The following is a 19,181-nucleotide window of genomic DNA, read 5'->3' on the forward strand; positions in this document are numbered from 1 at the left end:
TCTGCGCATGTAATGGACGCCAACATTTACTGCTGCAGAATCTGCCACACAATGTAAATGAAAATTTGACAGCACCCAAAGTGGATTTTAAGACTACAGCTGGTAGAGGTCTGACTCGTGTACTGCTACTGATCTACCATGACATATTTTATCAGGCTCTGGTGCAAAAACAACCATATACTGAAAGGAAAGTTACTTTATACAAGCGCAGGATTAGGCACATGTTAATCTTTTACTCCAAATTTTGTGCAATTACAAGTTTAAGAAGAGGGATAAGAAAGCAGAGACAAAACATAGATGCAGTAAAAGTCCTGTTACTTATGCCAAACCAACACTCTGAATGTGGGTGGGCTGGGCTGATTACTGCTGCATTTTCCAGTCAGTTGCTATATGACCCCATTTCCCAGACACTGCGTGACAGTGACTGATATAATAAAAATTTACCAGTGCATTCGCCCGACCTAACGGGGAGACAGTTTGGAGTAATGCATGCTGTGTGCCCCCTTCCCTGGCATATCATAAAAATAGATAGAGACCAAACAAAACATATTTCATTAAAAAAATTCTGTCCAACAAAACAGTATGCGTAATCGTCAGCTAACAGAGTACAATATTATGTACTAATAAGCCATGCTTATATTGCACAAACCTACTGAACTGCACTGTCTGTTATATGTTTACTCTTTCGACTGAAAACATCAAATGAGTGTTATTATAATGACATCAGCCACCTTGAGAACATCCATCGCAAAGTAATACAAATGCCTGCTAGATCACATATGGCTTCAATCTGGCAAATGATTACAGTAATACAGTTCCAAAGAAACAATAAAGTCCACTTATGAACAGAGAGCTTTCTTTCTAAAGACTAATTCAGCAACAGTTACATTGGTTCATTTGGGTGCTAAATCCTTACTAGTTCCCTTCCATTACTGGTGCAAGTTTGATCAAAGGCTTAAGCAGAGCAATTATTTACCAAAAATAGATCCCAATGATCAATTATATTACAGTGTAAAAGATCAAACCAAAATCTGTTATCTTCACTGGATAGGTAGAAAAAAAGATCAGCTTCTCCAGCAAGCCTCCGTCACATCATATTTCAGCTGCGTCCCTTCCTTCCCCCACCCACTTGCCAATCCTGCTCACTTTTCCTCTGTCTTACGATCTCCAGAGAAATAAAAAAAATAGAAAATATTCCCATGGCCAACATATTGGTGGGGGGGAAGCAAGAGACTGAAAAATTCCTCATGTAAACAACTTGAGGAGATTACTTGTCCAAATAGTTATTAGTTCAAGAAACTAATCTTCAATGTGTTCAGAGGCTTCCAGATCATAAAATGCAAATAACAAAGTAGAACTATAATCTAATACATACACAAAAGATTGAGAACTTGTTAAAGAGTTAGCCTAAAGGACTAGCAGAAGACACTAGATTCTATTTGGCTTATGATTTTCATTAAGCTTTTAATGTGTTATTATATAGCAAATTCTTTGAACAGTGTAAAGCAGCTTCAGCCTCAAAACAACGTCAACAGTAGAATATAATAAAAGACAATTCAAGGCTTAGTTCTAAAAGCAAGACTGCCAAGAGGTAGGCAAGCTATTGGAAAATTAACTTTTAAAACTTGAAGATAAAACACTCCAAGTTCTAACCAATTTCATTCTATCATTATCCACATACTTTGACAGAAAACGAACCCAAAAGTCAATGTCAGACCAGAAGTGACTACAACTGTTGATCACCTTCGAGGCTGCAATGTGCTTGCATCATATTTGAATCTCGTACAGAGTAACATGACTGTTTTCATTCCTCCTGCACATAAAGGTGATGGACATGAATATTCCTGGGCACACATGTCCAAATACTAATCATCCCAAATCAACACACTTTTCAAGTTGAAATGGGATCCAGACTGATTAAAAAATGAAACAAGTTAAATTCAGACAATGTGTCAACAGACACCAACAAAACTATTTTAAGTATTACATGGAAAATTATGTGGAAACACCACACATAAACTAAGCAAACTTATCAAGTACAAATCTATGGAGGTCGGTGTTTATTATATTGTATTAGGAAACAATTCAGATGTATTATCGCTGACATACAACGTGAAATCTGATTCTGAATTTGGTTTTGAGAATTTTCCTCATGGGAAAGAAAAGTTAACATTTCAGTCACTGCCAGGTCTGCTTGGAATTTCTAACATGCATTTTGATTTTAAAATGAAAAGGTTGTATGCCCGCCATGAGCAACAATTTAAAAACACATTTTTCGATGGACGATTTTTTTATCCGATAATTGCTGATTTTAACGCTTTTATATAAAAATACGGCATTGCATTAATGAACCCACCTGCAGGGGTGATAATTACGGTTTACTGAGAAATAGCACATGCATTAATGCAGGTGCTCAGAGAGAAAAAAAGTCACATACACATGACGACGATCAAAATTATTTTCAGAGCTTCGCAAAACGTATCCAGCTTTAACTATGAAAACTGTCAGAAAACATGAACACACCAGTCCCTTTTCACGTCTTACGAACATAGTGACTTGGGTTGATGACCTCGCAAGGTTAAATACCAACGCTTCACCGTAGGAAAAAAAATGCAAAGCGACACCTTAAAATCATATTTAAGAAAGGGTCAAAATATACATACGGGATTTCCACAAACCACAACACGTGTTTGAATGCCACAGCTCACACGTGTAGTTATAGATATGATTAAACAGAAAATATTACACACCATAATTAAACATCTATAAATTTGAGAAAAAAAATCTTTTTCCACATTTCTGACACGAGTGTTTGGTTTCAGTACGGTCCCTGTAACCACACGTGCATTAAAACCTTGTCACTGCATGAACATGGCCGATTTAAGGGTGGTAAATCAAGGTTAATGCTGATGTGCTATCGATTGGTCTCTGCGGCCGTGGCCTACGGTGGGGGGGGGGGAATGTTCCTCAGACAGTTGCCGGCTCCACGTTCGCAAATCCCCCTCACTCCCGATCCCCCAAAAATAAAACACACACCAGCCCAGCTCCGCAGTCCCAGGCTCCATACTCACACCCTGGGCAGTTGCAGCGGCGGCGCTCCCCTCCGTTGGAAGACCCCGTCCACGAACACCCCGTTCTTGCCCAGACACCTCAGGTAGAAGCCGGCGGCGGCGGCCGTTTCCCCGCCGCGGAAGATCTCCAGGTGGCGGCGGGAGATGAAGCTGGAGTGCCCCATGTTGACGTCCACCTGGCCCTGGCTGGAGTTGCGGCCGATGGTCACGCTCCTCTTCTTCATCAGGAACTCGAAGTCGCGGCCCTCCAGCCGGGCCAGCACCTCGGGCCCGGCCTGGTGCCGGTGACCCGAGGCCGCCCCGCCACCCGACGGCGAGGAGGACGAGCCGCCGCCGGCGCCGCCGTTCAAGTCCTCCTCGGGGTTCCAGTGAACCTGAACCCGGGACGGGCTGCACGGAGCCGACTTGAGGGCCAGCAGGGCCCGGGCCCCGCAATCGGTACTGCTGCCGTTATTGACGGCACTGGATGTCGAGTCGCTGAGACCCGCGGTGGTGGTGGTTGCCGCGGCCATGCTTAAGGTGATTATATTTAATTTGTTTTTTAAAAAATTAACGGGAATTTTTTTTCCTTCCACAACAGCAGCAGCAGCGGCAGCCGAGGGGGAGTGAAACGACGGCAACCAAACTTGACGCCGGAAAGAACGTCAGACACCCGATTGAGCGACACCGGCGCTCGGCCAATCGGCACCCTGGGAGAGGAACCCGCGGCAAAGGGTGATCTCCTTCCTGACCAATCGATGGCCAGGACGGAGGCGGGTCTTTAAGCTCCATCAAGTTAGGTTGTGGAGGAGGGCCGGGGCTGCGGAGAGTTGGGCAAAGGAGAAGGAGGTGATAAACCACGGCCTGGAATCCACGGACAGGACTCCACGTTTATTCTAATATCGGGTGTAACAGCCGCAATTACAAATTCATTTCGCATCCAATAGGCAATAGGGCATATTGCTGATTTAAAAACCTGATGAAATGAGGCTGCAATTAACTTATCCACAACAATTCCCAACTTGATCTCCATATTTGACGGAAAGTAGATATTTACGCCTGCATTTACAGTATTCATGGCGTTAGATGTGTGGCAGGAGAATGGAGCTCCTCATGTAACAGTGAAGAAGACATTCGCCAATGGACAGAGCTCAAGTATCATGATTTTTCCTGCCTTTGGTTTGTGGAACGGCCTTACTCCGCTCCGGGTTTTGCGGCCAGCTGTCGTCTTTGGGTTTTATTGCCGCTCCACTAATGGAGGGCGTCCGGAGCCGGAGTAAAAAATACCGACAAAACCGGGAGACCGCAGGCCTGGTCCAGTCGTTGGCTCATCCTCGGGCCACGGTGTGTGGCGGGAGTTGAGCCCGCTGTAGGGGTGCGAGGGGCTGCGTTTGGTGTACCATTCCCCCCACCTCGGGTTGCACACTCAGACATGTGCTCTGTTGAGGCGGTGATGTCAGCGACGCTGTCTGGCCCGGGTGACCGAAGCGGGGAGTGTTTGTAAACACTGAGCAACAGCAAGAGGGGCATCCCAGGGAGGCGGCACACGCTGCACTCTGCAGCCAATGGGCTTGCTGCATCATTCTCCCTGCTCTGAATGCTGATGCTTGCACTTTAAAGGTTTGCACGGGAAACTATCGAGTCTGCAGCACTGAAACAGGCCATGTTGATATAGACTACCTCGGCTGACACATCAAGTGCAATACTGGGAAGATGCTGCACTGCCGGAGGTGCCTCTTGGAATGAGATGCTCAACCAAGGGCCTGTCTGCGCGGATATAAAAGATCCCCTGACACTAAGGAGAAATAGCTCTGGTGTCTTGGTCAGCGTAGTTATCAGACTTCTGAACCAATTTCTTTCATATCCCCCTTCATAGTGATGCTGCCACATTCTTCATCTTTTAACTTCCTCTCTCAGTTACTCTGTTACTGACACTTCAGCATTTTTGCACTACTTCAGACTGCACCATCTTTGCACCATTCTGTTGTACTTTGCACCAATCTGTTATTTTGCATTAATCGTTGTATTTATTGTTGTATTTATTATTACCATGTATACTATTTATTCTCTGAGCTTCACGTGAGCAAAGAATTTCATTGCACCCTGGTGTATATGACAATAAACTAATCTTAATCAGACTGATATCCTTAAATGATGATCGCTAAAAGAGATTAGTTATCATCAATTGCTAGTTGTGGTGGCTAGCTGTACAGTCCCGCAAACTCTTGAAAGGTGTATTCAAAGAGGCCACATAAGTGGCGTTGGTGCTTTGTACATGTATTAAAATGATGATCCTACGAATGTTTAGACTTGGCCACACTGTGAATGTATAGACTAGACAACATGAAGAAAGCCATGTGCCATTTGTATTTCTTGTATATATTTTTATGAAGATTTATTTTTGAAATAAAAGAAGTGGGGGCTTGCTGTGTGCAAACTGACTGCTGATGCTTAATTACATCAATAACCCCACAGTAGTTTATGATATAGGATTGAAGATGGGATAGATAACAAACAGAGGGGTTTTGGAATAGCCACACACAGAAGTAACAAAACAAGAATGAGGGTGTATCAATCTCTCTAATGCTAATATACTGAGATATATGGCAAAGAGACATTCACATTTATTTAAAGTAAAATGAACTAACTACATAAAACTCAGGGATAGATTCATTTCACAGATTGCTTTATTTTGCTGCTTTCACACAAGCACATCTCTCTCAAATCATGTAAATAAACAAACCTACTAATGTGACCTCCCTGACCATTGCAACCGTATTTACTTAGTGAGTCTTAGATCGCTATACACTGGTTTTGGCACCACCCCTCAGGAAATGTATTCCGGATTTCAACCATCTCAAATTTCTTTAAATCTCCTCTGAATCTCCTAACCCTATCTTAAACCTATGTCTCTGGTCATAGATGCCTATGCTAAGAGGAAAAATTTCCCATTATGCATTCTATGCCTCTCATAATTTTGTATACCCCAATTAAATAACTCCAAAAACTACCTTCCTCACTGTCAACAACATCACTAATCTTTATGTTTAGTGCAAACCTACTAATCATATTTCTTAATTTCACATCCAGATTGTCAATGTACATAACAAAGATCCCAGCACTGATCCCTGATCATAGGCTTCCAATCACAAAAACAACTCTCAACCATCACTCTTTGCCTCTTATCACCAATCCACGTTTGGATCCAATTTGCTAAATTGCTCTGGATCCCATGGGCTCTTAGGTTTTGGACCAGTCTCCCATGTATGCTACTACATTAACCATATCACCCACATTGATATACTTGAAATATTCAATCAAATTAGTCAGTAAGGACTTCCCCTTAACAAAGCCCCATTGACTATTCCTGATCAATCCCTATCTCTCCAACTGAGGTCAACTAGAATACCAAAATTGTGTAAAATCAGAAATAAAAGCGGAAAATGCTGAAAATACTCTGTAGGTCAGGTAGAGCAGAACCAATGCCTCAGGTCAATGATCTTTCATCAGTTCTGTTTTAGTTCAGATTTCCAGTATCTGCAAATTCCATCCCCTCTCTTCAGAGCCGTGTTATTTTCTTGAGCCTTTGTGACTTTAAATATTTGAAATCTCTGTTTTGAAACTCAGCATAGTTCAAAGAATAGATACCAAATTACTGTACTTATTAATAGAGTTTTGACTTTTCCTGTCCCAATTTTAGAGTTTAAAGATATTGTGCCATATAGTAATCACTTTTCAATTAAATATAGTCCTCAATTACTTGATCTTGAAACAGAAATTGGTGGGAAAATCGTTATTCTGGAAGTTTTCCTTCTAGTGTTATGTTTCATTCCAAATTTTCTGTTGATGTAGTTCGCACTTTATCAATCAAAGTGCATTATATAATATGAATTTATCAATTTTATTAAACACATTGGCCCAGATGATGCTGAAAGAAACAACTGTATGCAACAACATACACTTTACTGATGCACAAATCAACCAGACATTTGTAGCCTGGAAGACTTACCTTGTCAATGGTAAATCATCAAGGGTTGATTTATGCTGCTCCACTGTTGACTTTGAAAAAAAACAGCATCTCCATTTTAATCTGCATGTGATTTTCATGAGAATGTTAAATTTACATGTTGATAGTCCATGAGGTCTACCACAGAAAATTAAGTATTAACATAAGCACCCTATTAACAAACAATGAATGTTAATAAAAACAGAAACTGCTGGAAACACTCAGCAGGTCAAACAGACTTTGTGGAAATAGAAAGAGAGTTAGCATTTCAGGTTGGAGACCCTTCACCAGAACTGGGAAAGGGAGATAACAAGTTAGTTTGAAATTATAGAGAGGGTGGGAAGGGTTAGATAGAACAAAGGGAATATCTCTGATAGGATGAGGTCAAGGTTGCCTTGGGGATAGGTGGTAGATGAAATAATCTGGGTTGATGGATTCATGTGGGCAGTTAGAGAGAGATAAAGCAAACAAAGGAGCTTGAAAACTGTGAGATGAAGGCTGTTAGAAAAAGAAACAAAGAATGGAAAAGCTGCAAAATACAGAGCTGTAGGGACTGCTAAACACGTCAGGCCATAGTAAAGGAAAGAGAAAACTGTGCCAATTGTTAAGGATGGATGACCTAGGGCAGATCCGGCTCAGTGCTGTTAGAGTAAGTTACCTGAAGTTGTTGAATCCAATATTGAGTCTGGGAGGTTGCAATGTGTCCAGAGAGAAGATGGGATGCAGTTCCTCAAGTTGACATTGGCCTCTTTGTAACAGTTCAGGAGGCAAGAGACAGATAGGTCAGAGTGGGAATGGAATGGAGAATTAAAGTGGCAGCTAACAAGAAGCTCAGGGTTGGCCCTGCAGACTGAATACAGATGCTCTGCAAAATAGTCACCCAATCTACATTTGGTTTCTCCAACATAGAAGTGATCACATTGTGAGCAATGAATGCAGTATATTAGATTGGAAAAGGTGCAAGCAAATCGCTGCTTCACTGGGAAGGTCCTTAGATGATGTAAAGTGAAAATGTGAACGGACAGGTGTTGGATCTCCTAAGGTTGTATGGGAAAATGCTCTGAGAAGGGGAGTGGACCAGGGACATGCAAGGAAACAATTCCATTGCAATGCTGAAAGGTGAGGGAGCGTTTGTCTGATAGAAGAATCTTGTTCCAGGTGGTGGTAATTGTGAAGGATGATGCTTTAAATGTGGAGGCTGGAGGATTGGAAAGTGAAGTGCAGGGAACTCTATCCTTGCTCTGCTGGGAGGGGAGGAGATGGTGAAGGTAACACCATATCTAGGGCTTATAAATAATTCTTGCTTCCTTTTTTGTGTCTTTTTCCCTCAATATCCTCATTCTTTCCCTCTCTTTATTTCTCCATGTATTTAATTTGACATTGAATTCATCTATTCTAATTTATACTTCTCAATCCATCTCTATTTAGTTATTAATTTCTTTGCTTAAGAAAGTCCACTGTTTACACCATTGATCAAAGAGGCCTTAGATATCCTGTTATCATCACCACCACAACTTCCTAGTCACAGTTAGAATACTTGATGGACAAATATTACAAATCTAGACATGCAGCTTTAAGACTATGGTTACACTGGAGGAGGTCATTCTAGCAAAATCCAGCTAAATAAACTTCTAACAAATTGAAATTGAAAAATTACATTCAACCCCACTATCTTCAATGATAACATGTGGCAAGCCAGAAAGCCAAGAAATAGGCTGCTAACAATATTCTGACATTATTATTCAGGGATCATTGCTCTCTCAAAGTTAAGATGCAGTCTTGTTTATATACCAGTAATGTTGTTTAGGAGAAGATTCAAAGTAACAATCTAAGTTGACAGATTGTTTAGTTCTTTTTTAATGTGGTATGTTTATTAAAATTTATAAGCAAGAATAGGGCTTAAAGCAGTAAATGCACTGATTACATTGATTTTTCCAAGGGAGTTTGTAAAAATGTCTGTTGTAGCAATATCTTGTGCAAAGTTTTCTGATATTGATTTTAATATTGTTATTGATGATTGATTATGTGGATGAGTAAAGGATGATTTTCTTTCTGTTGGGTTCCCAGTGTAAAATGTTTCTAGGACTTGGAATATGGAAAGGGTACATACAGCATCACAGAAGTGCTGAATATTTTATTTATTCAGCAGAGGAAAGAACAAAATAGCACTCATATTTTATCCTGCAGTAGTTTCAGAGGAATTTCTTTGATCTTGGAGAAGATGAGCAGCAAAGCAACAAAGCAACAAAGTAGTTTTTATTTTGTTTAAAGCAACAAAGTAGTTTTTCCCATGTCAGAGAGAAAAGAATGAAGCAAACAATAACTACTTATCTGAAGCAGCTCCAACTCAACTTGCCTGTTGCTGAAATCTTCATCCACCTCATAGTAATCCTGAGGTTTGGCTATCACAACATACTTCTGGTGGGCTTCCTATTAACTCCTATAAACCCAACATAAGCTTCCACACATCCTAATTTGTATCAAATCCCATACCATCTTCCCTGTGCTCTCACGAATCTGTAATGGTTTCTCGTTGAGCTATACACAAGGAAGCAATAAACTGAAGCCAAAGAAACAGAAAAAAAAGTCACCAGACCAAAACAAACCCATTGACCAAACTGCAAGCAATAGCCTCCTCATTGCTCAGCTCGTCCCTGACTTCTTCACCTGCCCATTGCTGTCTAATAATCAGAGAGGAGTTGGAGGCACTTTGCAACAGACAGTCAGCTTTACGCCAAGGTTGGCTGATGTAAGAAAGGCAAACCCATTCACTTGAGTAGATGGCCAATGATTTTTAAAGTATTTTTATGCTTTTTTACCATTATATTTTAATTAATATCTAGTGGTTTATGCAAATTTAGTAATTATCTATCTATCTAAGTATGTAGATCCATTTGAACTGTTCTATAATACCTCTGATTATCAGAGAGATTTAAAAGGTGTCAAATGCCACCAGGATGTTCCAGGGGCTGGAACTCAGGGGCCTGTCACCTGAGGCCTACTAGGCCTAGAGACTGCTCACAGTCTGCTCTGCTCTGCCTCATAGGATGGCTACAACAGCCAGGCCAGAGCTCAGTTATAACAGTAGAGCCACACATTGTCTTGAGGCCTGGCTGCAGCAACCATCCTGGGAGTGGGTCATGTGCAGTGAATAGTCCTCAGGCGGCAGATCCTGAATCCTTGGCCCCCAGAACACCCTGATGGTCCTTGATGATTTTTAAATGCCTCTGAAAATTAGAGACTTTTAAGTAGATTTAAATAATGTAAAAAAAATGGAAGTGCAGTCATGGTCAGTGGGCCTGGTTGAGTATATTTCAGCCCAATATGTTTGCTTCATACCCTGGTATTCTCCCTAAACATGTGCTTCATTGCCTCTCTTCTCCCCACAGTAAACATCTGCAAAGCTATCTCTTGAACCTAGGGTTTAGTCACTTTTTCTTACCTTTGTTTTGCAATGGTGCACTTATGTGAATCACTTTCAGACACTCTGCACATTAAGACAATACACAAATCTAAGTTGTATTTGCTGAATCAGTAGCAGGGGGCAAATGGAGGGAGAAAATCAGAATGGAAAACCTGGAACTAAACTTATAACTTTGAAGTCACTCATGGGCTAGAGAAACAGTGCTGTACTTTTGGCATTTAGGTCCACCATTTTATATTTTCTTGCCTGTAGGGGAGAAAGTGCTGAATACCACAGGAGATTGAAGCTTCATAGCCATCTGGTGACAATGCCATCTCATTCAACCACATGCATGCACATTTAATCAAGTGGACAAACTCAGTAGTGAGTGACAAATCATCGTGTGAATTAAGATAAACTTAATTATTCTTATCTTGGTAGTGTCAATTGATGGCTTTTATCCCCCATGGGGACTTCATGCATCAGCTAGGGCAGGCAGCAGGAGGACCACAATGGCTCCTCCTCAGAAGAATTCACTAGGATGGACTGCCGTTATGTCCATCACTCACCAGCTCAGATTAGCACATTTTGGTGGTGCCAGTAACAAAAATCATAATTTATCACTTGGCAAATCCCACATCACAAATAAATAGGAGCAGATGGTGCAGACATGGGCACTGATGGGAAATTCATGTTGAAGGGCACAGCATTTTTGCTGAGGTGGATGCAGGAAGACGCTGCTCGAACAGGGAACTTTTGGAGCAACAGCAAAGAATGCTTGTGGTGCTGATAGGCATCCAGGTGCACTGTGTATGCTCACACTGTGATTGGTGGAGTCCTTCTCAAGCATTAGTGCATCATTTCACAAGTTTCCATGATGATATCTTTGCCAAGAAAGAACAGTCAGCTACACAGAGCAAGAAATATAATGAAACAATTTTTGTATTTATTCATTTTTCAGGATGTGGTTTTACTGGCAAAGCCAACATTCACTGCCAATCCCTACTACGTAGTGGAAGGAGGCCATTTAGCCCAATGATTCATGCTGGTTTTCAGCAGAGCATTCCATCAGACCCATTCCCCCTCTTCTTATTTCCTTGCAATCTGCAAGTTACTCCCTCTCATGCCCATCAACTTCTCCTTGATTCTGTTGCCACGTACCTCCACTAAGGGTAATTTTAGAGTAGCCATTGAAACTACTATGCATCTTTGGGATGCAAAAGGAAACTAGAACAGCCAACAGAAACCCATATGGAGAGCGCTCAAGATCAGGGCAGAACATGGTACCTGAAGCTGTGAGGCAACGGTATTAACTGCTGCACTATGGCACCCATTGCTTTGCAAAGGTAGCAATGATCCCCCGTCTTTAACTGCTCAGTCCTTTTGGCTAAGGTGCCCCCAAAATGCTGTTGGATAAAAAAGTTCCAGGATATGAATCTAGCAGTGATGAAGGAACAGCAATATATTACAAGGTAGAATAATGTGTGACTTTGAGGGGAGTGCGTGCCCCTGTTGCCTTTGTCCTTCTTGGTTGTAGAGATTGCAGGTTTGGGAGGTTGGAATAGTCCAGGTGATTAACTGCAGTGTATTTTATAGATAGTACACACTACACATATTGTCAATTGGAAGTGGAGGGAATTAATGTTTATGACGGTGAAAGGGCTGCTCATCGGTTTAAAAAGCAATACAATAAAACTCCAATAATCCTTTATTCTCATTATTTGGAAATCCCAATGATTTGGCACCAGACTTAATGGGGCTCTTTATTTCACTAAGTAGTAACTAGCTTCTCCCCTTATAGGCATAAAACACTTCTAGAAAAAGGACTCCTGAATGTATTTCTGCAATCTCTATCAAGATAGAAGCAAAATCTTACATCAGTGAACCAGAAATTAAAAAAACAGGTGAATTAGAAGCAATTATTCCACAGGATGATATAAATGTTGCAGAATTCCATTCCCTTGTCTCCATTTATTCCTTCTACTCCATTCAAAGAGCTGATGTTCAGAATCACTTGGAACAAATAATTTTGCCTCTCTGCACATCTTTATGATTAGAAACAGATTTCTCATACTTTTATAGTTTGGAGGGTTTGCGGTACAGATCCACCAATGTAGCAATCCTACTTGCATATTTGATCTCTAAGCATATTGATTCACCTGCCACTTCTTGTTGTAGATCAATGTTCTTGACAATATTTCTTTTTCTCACCAACACTATCACTCTTCTTTTTCACCTATCTCGTCTCTCCTACAAAATATTTAAACCTTCTGTTTATTTTCCCTTCAGATTGTAATCTGGCTTTTGTTATATTTACATCACCTTGCCAGACTGTTGCTTCTAATTCACTCCATTCACATCCAGGCCTCTGATGTCCTGTCTTTGACCAAATTACCCAAAAGGGTTGTGAATAGTGTTTATTGAGTCACTGAGGACTGAAGGCCACGATAAGTATCAGAATATGTTAGTTAATATTGGCATACAACCCATAACAGAAAGGACAAGATTTCCAACAAGCAATGAGGCAGCTCAGACTTGGCAGCTTACAGAAGTGGGCTACTTCTTCTTGATCATTTTCTTGAGCTGGGTCAAGGTGGTATGGGTTACACCCTGAACACACTAACTTTTCTGCTCCCCACTCCTCCCAGATTCTGCTTTCTGCTCTCTGTTTTTATGTTGACTTTAGGGCCTGGAAATTCCCCGGATCAATCACTTATCAATTCACCCATCCAAATAAAAGATGGCAGGTAGCAAGCAAGATTAGCCTGGACACCTGTCCTGGGACACGTATCCTTTTGTTGAGGTTTTTTGAAGTGCATTTAATTAAATAAAGAAGTCTGATCAGCTCCATTCCCAATCCCTTATCAAGCTGAAGTACGTTACGTGAAGATTTGTTGTCACTGCTCTACTGATAACTTCCATAAAAGATTTCATTCCATACCTTCCAGGACAATGCTGAGATATTAGGAACAGCTGTTCAGCACAAACAGATCATAACCCAGTGATTGTAGAAATATATAAAAGGACACTGGCTTCCTCACAAACCATAAATTCTTAACATGCTCTTATGTCTTTGCAGGTTTTATTGATTACAAACCTATTCACTCTTACTTGCTATAACACTATTTCTTTCACTGACTGTTGCTATATAAGTGCATTTTCTTTGGTTTGCATTTAACACATCACCTTTCTTTAAATCAATGGTTATAATGCTTCATGCTTGTCACATGGAGAAAGATAAAATCAGCCAGGTTTTCCACTCTGATTCAGTGATCCCAGTAGAATTGTGTGACTATTGGATGAGAACAGAATTAGGTTTATCTAGATTAGGTTATTTAGACAAAATAACCTGCTGACGTCTCATTATCCAGACACACAAATGAAGAACAGAAACTTGGTGAGGTACCAGAATGTCTACTTCTCCAATTCTTCCTCTTGTGCATCCACATTTTTCCCAGCACCTTCAGCTACCTGTTTCCTATGTTCCGGAGGAAAAGGTTTCAAGATTGTCCATGTAGGTAATTACACTGTGGGGAAGTGACAGACAGAATGAAAGATATTGAGTTGATGTCCATTATATGAAGTATTAACCAACAACTATATTTTTTGTTTAGAGGGAAATGAGTGTTCTTATGGCTAGATGGGCTTGAAAAGATGCGGATTATGAATGTGGACTTGTTTTGCTGCCTTTTTCTGTGATAATGCTGGTGACTTGGATGAAATGTTCCCAATAGAGAAGAGAAGCTAAAGGAGGAGGAAAATGATGTATTGTAAGTGTTTGTTTCTTTCCGATGGAAAAGATGGAGATCAGAAATTTATTTGTGAGGAATTGTGACACTGTTTTAGATTTTAATTCCCTAATTTTAAACCCACCATTGGTGCCTTCAGCTACTAAAACTCTAAGCTCTAGAATTTTAGCCCTAAATCTCTCCACCTTGCCAACCCTCTCATAACCCTCTTTAAAAAATCTCAATTGTCCCAGTATCTCCAATATGCTTTGATGTCAAATTTTGCCTGTTACTGCACCTGTGAATTGCCCTGGGTTATTTAATTATGTTAAAGGTACAGTATTAATGTAAGTTCATATTGTGGGGGAGTGTCAAGGAAAAGATTCTGATCATTCAAAAAAGTAATTTAAAAGAAACTTAAATTTAAAAGTTAAAGAAACACAACAATTTAATCCAGCAGTAAACATATTTCACAAAATAATTTCCATTCATTTGATGATTGGAAATATCTTTCAGTTGAAATCTAAATGAGCCAGACAGCAGCAGTAAATAGCTAGTCAATGCAAAGGGGTCAGCTTGTAGGAATATTCACAATAATTGAAATGTTGTGCTCTAATTATTAACCAGTACACTATTCATGAGTTCTCCATCTATCCCCTAGGTGGGGTTTCTCTCCTATGTTACTAGATACTATTCAGCTCCCTGTTGGTTCATGTGTTCAACAGATTTTGAAAAGACCTTGTGTCGTGACTTTCATAACCTTAGAACATTTCAAAGTTGTCTGCAGCCAAGTACATGCACTTAAAGTGTAAACTAATGGTTTTAATGCAGGAAATAGGCCAACCAGCCTGTGTACAGCAAACTCCCACAATCATAGTGAAGAATAAATATTGGCTAACTATTAAAATATTGAAGATTGGGGTGGTAATCTGCTACAATTTTATTAGTTCAGCTGAAAATAAATTTATCAGCAGAGAATAAGCATTTTAATGTCAATTCTCTATTTCACGTGATTACATGGTTTAAAATAATTGAAAATGACTTTAAAATTTATACTGAACCATTTAATTGTACATTTTTTGACATGAATGTGTTTGAAAAACTGCCTGAAGATGGCTGTGTAATCAAGAAAATGAACATACTTGTAGATCCTTGCTGAACCCATGTACTTGGCAGAATCTCACGATCTTGTGGGTGTGGGTTGATCAAGGAAAATTAGAATCTCACAGAATATACAAAATTGAAAAAACATTTGAGCATAAGTGGTTTTAGGTGTATCTCATTTATATTTAAAATTCCCTACTTGTTTACAATAGCTTGACCTTTTGTACTAGAATCAAATTTTAATTATTACTCTGTTTTATGACCCATTCCTAAATGCACCTGGGAAGAGGATGATGAGCTACAGAGTTGTTAGGTGAAGAAGTCCAGAATTTTGACCCAATAACAAGTGATTTTATGTCTATATATAGTGTGTTCTTAAATCAGAAAGAGGTGTGATTTGAAGGGGACTTACAGAGGCAGTATTCTCATGGTGCTGCTGTTATCCCTCTGGGCAGTACAGATCCTAGTTTATTGAAAAGGCCTTAGTGAATTGTATTTGGCATCTTGTATTTGGCACATTTTACAATTATAGTGGTGGATGGAGTGATTGTTTATCATGGTGGGTATAATGCTAATCAAGTGGGCTGCTTTGTTCTGGATGTTGTCAAGCTTCTTGAATATTATTGGGGCTGTACTCATCTGAACAATGAAAAGGTATTCCATCTCACTTCTAACTTGTGGCTGTGGATAATGGAAAGGGTTTGGGGAATTTGGAGGTAAGCCTCTTACCCCAAGATACCCAGCCTCTGCTGCATTTATATTGTTGGTAGAATTGAGTTTTGGTTATTGTTGACCCATGGGCTGTTAATGATGGAGGTTCCACAGTGGTAGTACCTTTTAATGTCAAGGGAAATATTTCTTGTTGTAAATGATCATTGACCAGCAGTAATGCAGCATATTATTTGACACATATCAGCCCAAACCTAAATGTTATCCAGGACTTGATAGATGCAGTTGTATACTGTTCCATTATCTTAGGAATCGGGAATGGAACTGTATGCTGCACAGTCATCAGCAAATGCTCCACCTTTGGCACCTTCTCCAGACATAGAACGATACAGTACAGGAACAGGCCCTTCACCCCACTGTATCTGCGCTGACCATGATGCCAAATTAAACTCATTCCATCTGCCTGTACATGGTAATTATTCCTCTATTTTCTACCTGTTCATGTGTTTGTCTAAATGCCTCTTAAATGTTGCTATCGTGTCTACTTCTACCACTTCCCTGGCAATACATTCCAGCACCTCCCATTCTCTGCGCAAAAAACTTGCCTTGCAAGTCTTTTTAAACTTTCCCTCTGTCATCTTCGACCTATGCTGCCTGGTACTTGACATTTCCACCCTGCGAAAAAGACACTGACTATCTACCCTATCTTTGTCTCTCATAATTTGATATAATTCTATCAGGTTGCTCCTCAATCTCTGATGCTTCAGAAAGAAACAATCCAAGTTTATCCAAAGGAGATAGTTAATACATCAATCCAGGCAACATCCAGGTGAACCTCTTCTGCACCCTCTCCAAAGCCTCCACATTCTTCCTATAGTGTGGTGACCAGAACTGCACACAATACTCCAAATGTGGCCTAACCAAAGTTTTATGCAGCTGCAACATGATTTGCCATCTTTTAAACTCAATGCCCTGACTGATGAAGGCAAGCATGCTGTACATCTTTTTTACCACCCTATCCATTTGTGTTTGCCACTTTCAGGGAGATCAAGTCCATATCTCAAGCATCTCAAGATCCCTCTATACATCAAAGCTCCTAAGGATCCTGCCATTTACTGTATACTTTCCTCCTGAACTTGACCTCCCAAAATGCATCATCTCACACTTGAATGCCCTGAGATATTTGCATTCTTCTTTTTCTGGCCTTTTTCCTCATTCTGTAGTTTCATTATTCTACCTTTGTTAGCTACACCTTGAGTTACTCAGGAACCAAGACATGGAGTTCCTTTCTCTCAGCACCTGCAGGAAACTCATTCCGTCACAGGGAGAACATGCAAACTTTACACAGACAGTGCTGAAGGCAAGAATTGAGCCCGGATCCCTGGAGTTGTGAGGCAGCCTCATTTGCAAGCTATTTATTTCTACTGTTTTCTCTCTGTACAACAACTAATTCTCAATCTATATTAGTACATTAGCCACAGTTCCATGTGCTTTAACTTTGTTGGCATCCTGAAGACATTCTGAAAATCCAAAAACACAATTTCCACTGGTTCCCCCTTATCCACTCCTCTAGTCACATCCTCAAAGAACATTAGTAGATTAGTGCAGCATAATTTTCCTATCATAAATTCTGTTCCATCTTATTAATTCTATTTAAAATACATCCTTTGTTATAGATGCCAACATTCTTCCTGTCACTGATGTTAGGATAACAAGCCAGCAGTTCCCTGTCTTCTCTTTTCCCCTCCTTTCTTAAATAGTGGGGTCAAATTTTCTACCTCTAACCCAGAGGAACAATTCCTGAATCTATAGAACTTCAGATGATTATAACCAGAGCATCCAATATTGCTAAGTTCACTTCTCTAGTATTGTTTTGACTAATACTTAGTTCCTCTTTCTCACTAGACCCTTAATTCTCTAATAAATCTGGTAGGTTTTGTGTGTCTTCAGTGGAAAGCAATTGTTTAATTTTTCTGCCACTTCCTCCAAAAGTATTGTGACTGGTTGCATCATGGCCTGGTATGTAAACTCCAATACACAGGAAAGCAATAGGCTACAGAGAGTAGTGGACCCAGCCTGTTCCATCACTGGTACAGCTCTTTCCCCACCATCAAGGACATCAACAAGAAGTGATGTCTTAGAAAGGCGACATCCATCATTTAGTACCCCCATCATTCAGGCCATGCCCTCTTCTTGTTGTTGCCATCAGGCAGGAGGTACAGGAGCCTGAAGACCCACACCTCAAGCTTCAACAACAGCTTCTTCCCCACTGCCATCAGATCCTTGAACCTACCTGAAAAATCCTAACACGACCTTGGACTATATTTCTTTTTGATCTCTCTCAAATTGCACTAATGTCACTATGTTTATTTTGTTTATTTTGTCATGTAAGTTATGTATAATTTATGTTAAGTTTATGTTAACTTTAGGTTTGTCATGTTTGTAATGTACGGTGCTGCTGCTTCAGAAAGTTAATTTTCATGGCATTTATACCCTGGGTATGTCTGCCTATGACAGTAAACAAATTTGAACTTGAACTTGGAGACACAAGAAAGACTGCAGATGCTAGAAATCTGGAGCAAGACACAACCTGGAGCAAGACAACAGTCCTGATAAAGGGTCTTGACCCGAAACATTGACTGTCCATTTCCCCCGATAGATGCCGTCTGACCCGCTGAACTCCTCCAGCGCTTTGTGTGTTGCTTTGAACTTGAACTTATTCCCCATCATAAATTCTCCTGTCTCTGTCTGTAAGGGCCCACACTTGCCCTTGCTGGTCTTTCCTTTTTACGTTCCTATTAAAGCTCTTTTAGTCTATCTTTACATTTTTCATGAGTCTATTCTCATATTCTACATTGCCTATCATTATCACTATGATGCTGGAGGAATTCTGCAGGCCAGGCAGAATCCGTGGAGAAAAGCAGGCGGTCAACGTTTTGGGTCAGGACCCTGCTTCAGGACTGAAGGTTGGAAAAGGGGAGGCCCAATATTTATGAGGGAAAAGCAGAGCAGTGATAGGTGGACAAAAGAGGGCCGGCTGGGTGGGCACAAGGTGGTGATAGGTAGATGCAGGTAAGAGATAGTGCTAGGCAGGTGCGGGGGAGGAGAAGAGAGTAGATCCACTGGGGGATGGGTCAAAGGTAAGGAGGAAAATAGAGGGGGGGTAGAGGAAAGAGATAGGTTAGGAAAGAAAAGAAGAGGCATGGTTGGGGGGGATTTTG

The 19,181-nt window shown here is 40.5% G+C and overlaps 1 protein-coding gene across 1 annotated transcript in view; it reads right to left on the reverse strand.

Moving 5' to 3' along the window:
• Positions 1–3,839, reverse strand: part of LOC127579822 (forkhead box protein K2-like) — a 63,229-nt gene extending 59,390 nt beyond the window's left edge. Inside the window, exon 1 of the mRNA XM_052032782.1 lies at positions 3,072–3,839. Within this exon, the coding sequence (XP_051888742.1) occupies positions 3,072–3,583 (512 nt within the window). The 5' untranslated portion in view covers positions 3,584–3,839. The remainder of the gene's footprint in view (positions 1–3,071) is intronic.
• Between the last annotated feature and the right edge of the window lie 15,342 nt (positions 3,840–19,181).

Source organism: Pristis pectinata, chromosome 18 (assembly GCF_009764475.1).
Source record: "Pristis pectinata isolate sPriPec2 chromosome 18, sPriPec2.1.pri, whole genome shotgun sequence".
NCBI classification, from domain to species: domain Eukaryota; kingdom Metazoa; phylum Chordata; class Chondrichthyes; order Rhinopristiformes; family Pristidae; genus Pristis; species Pristis pectinata.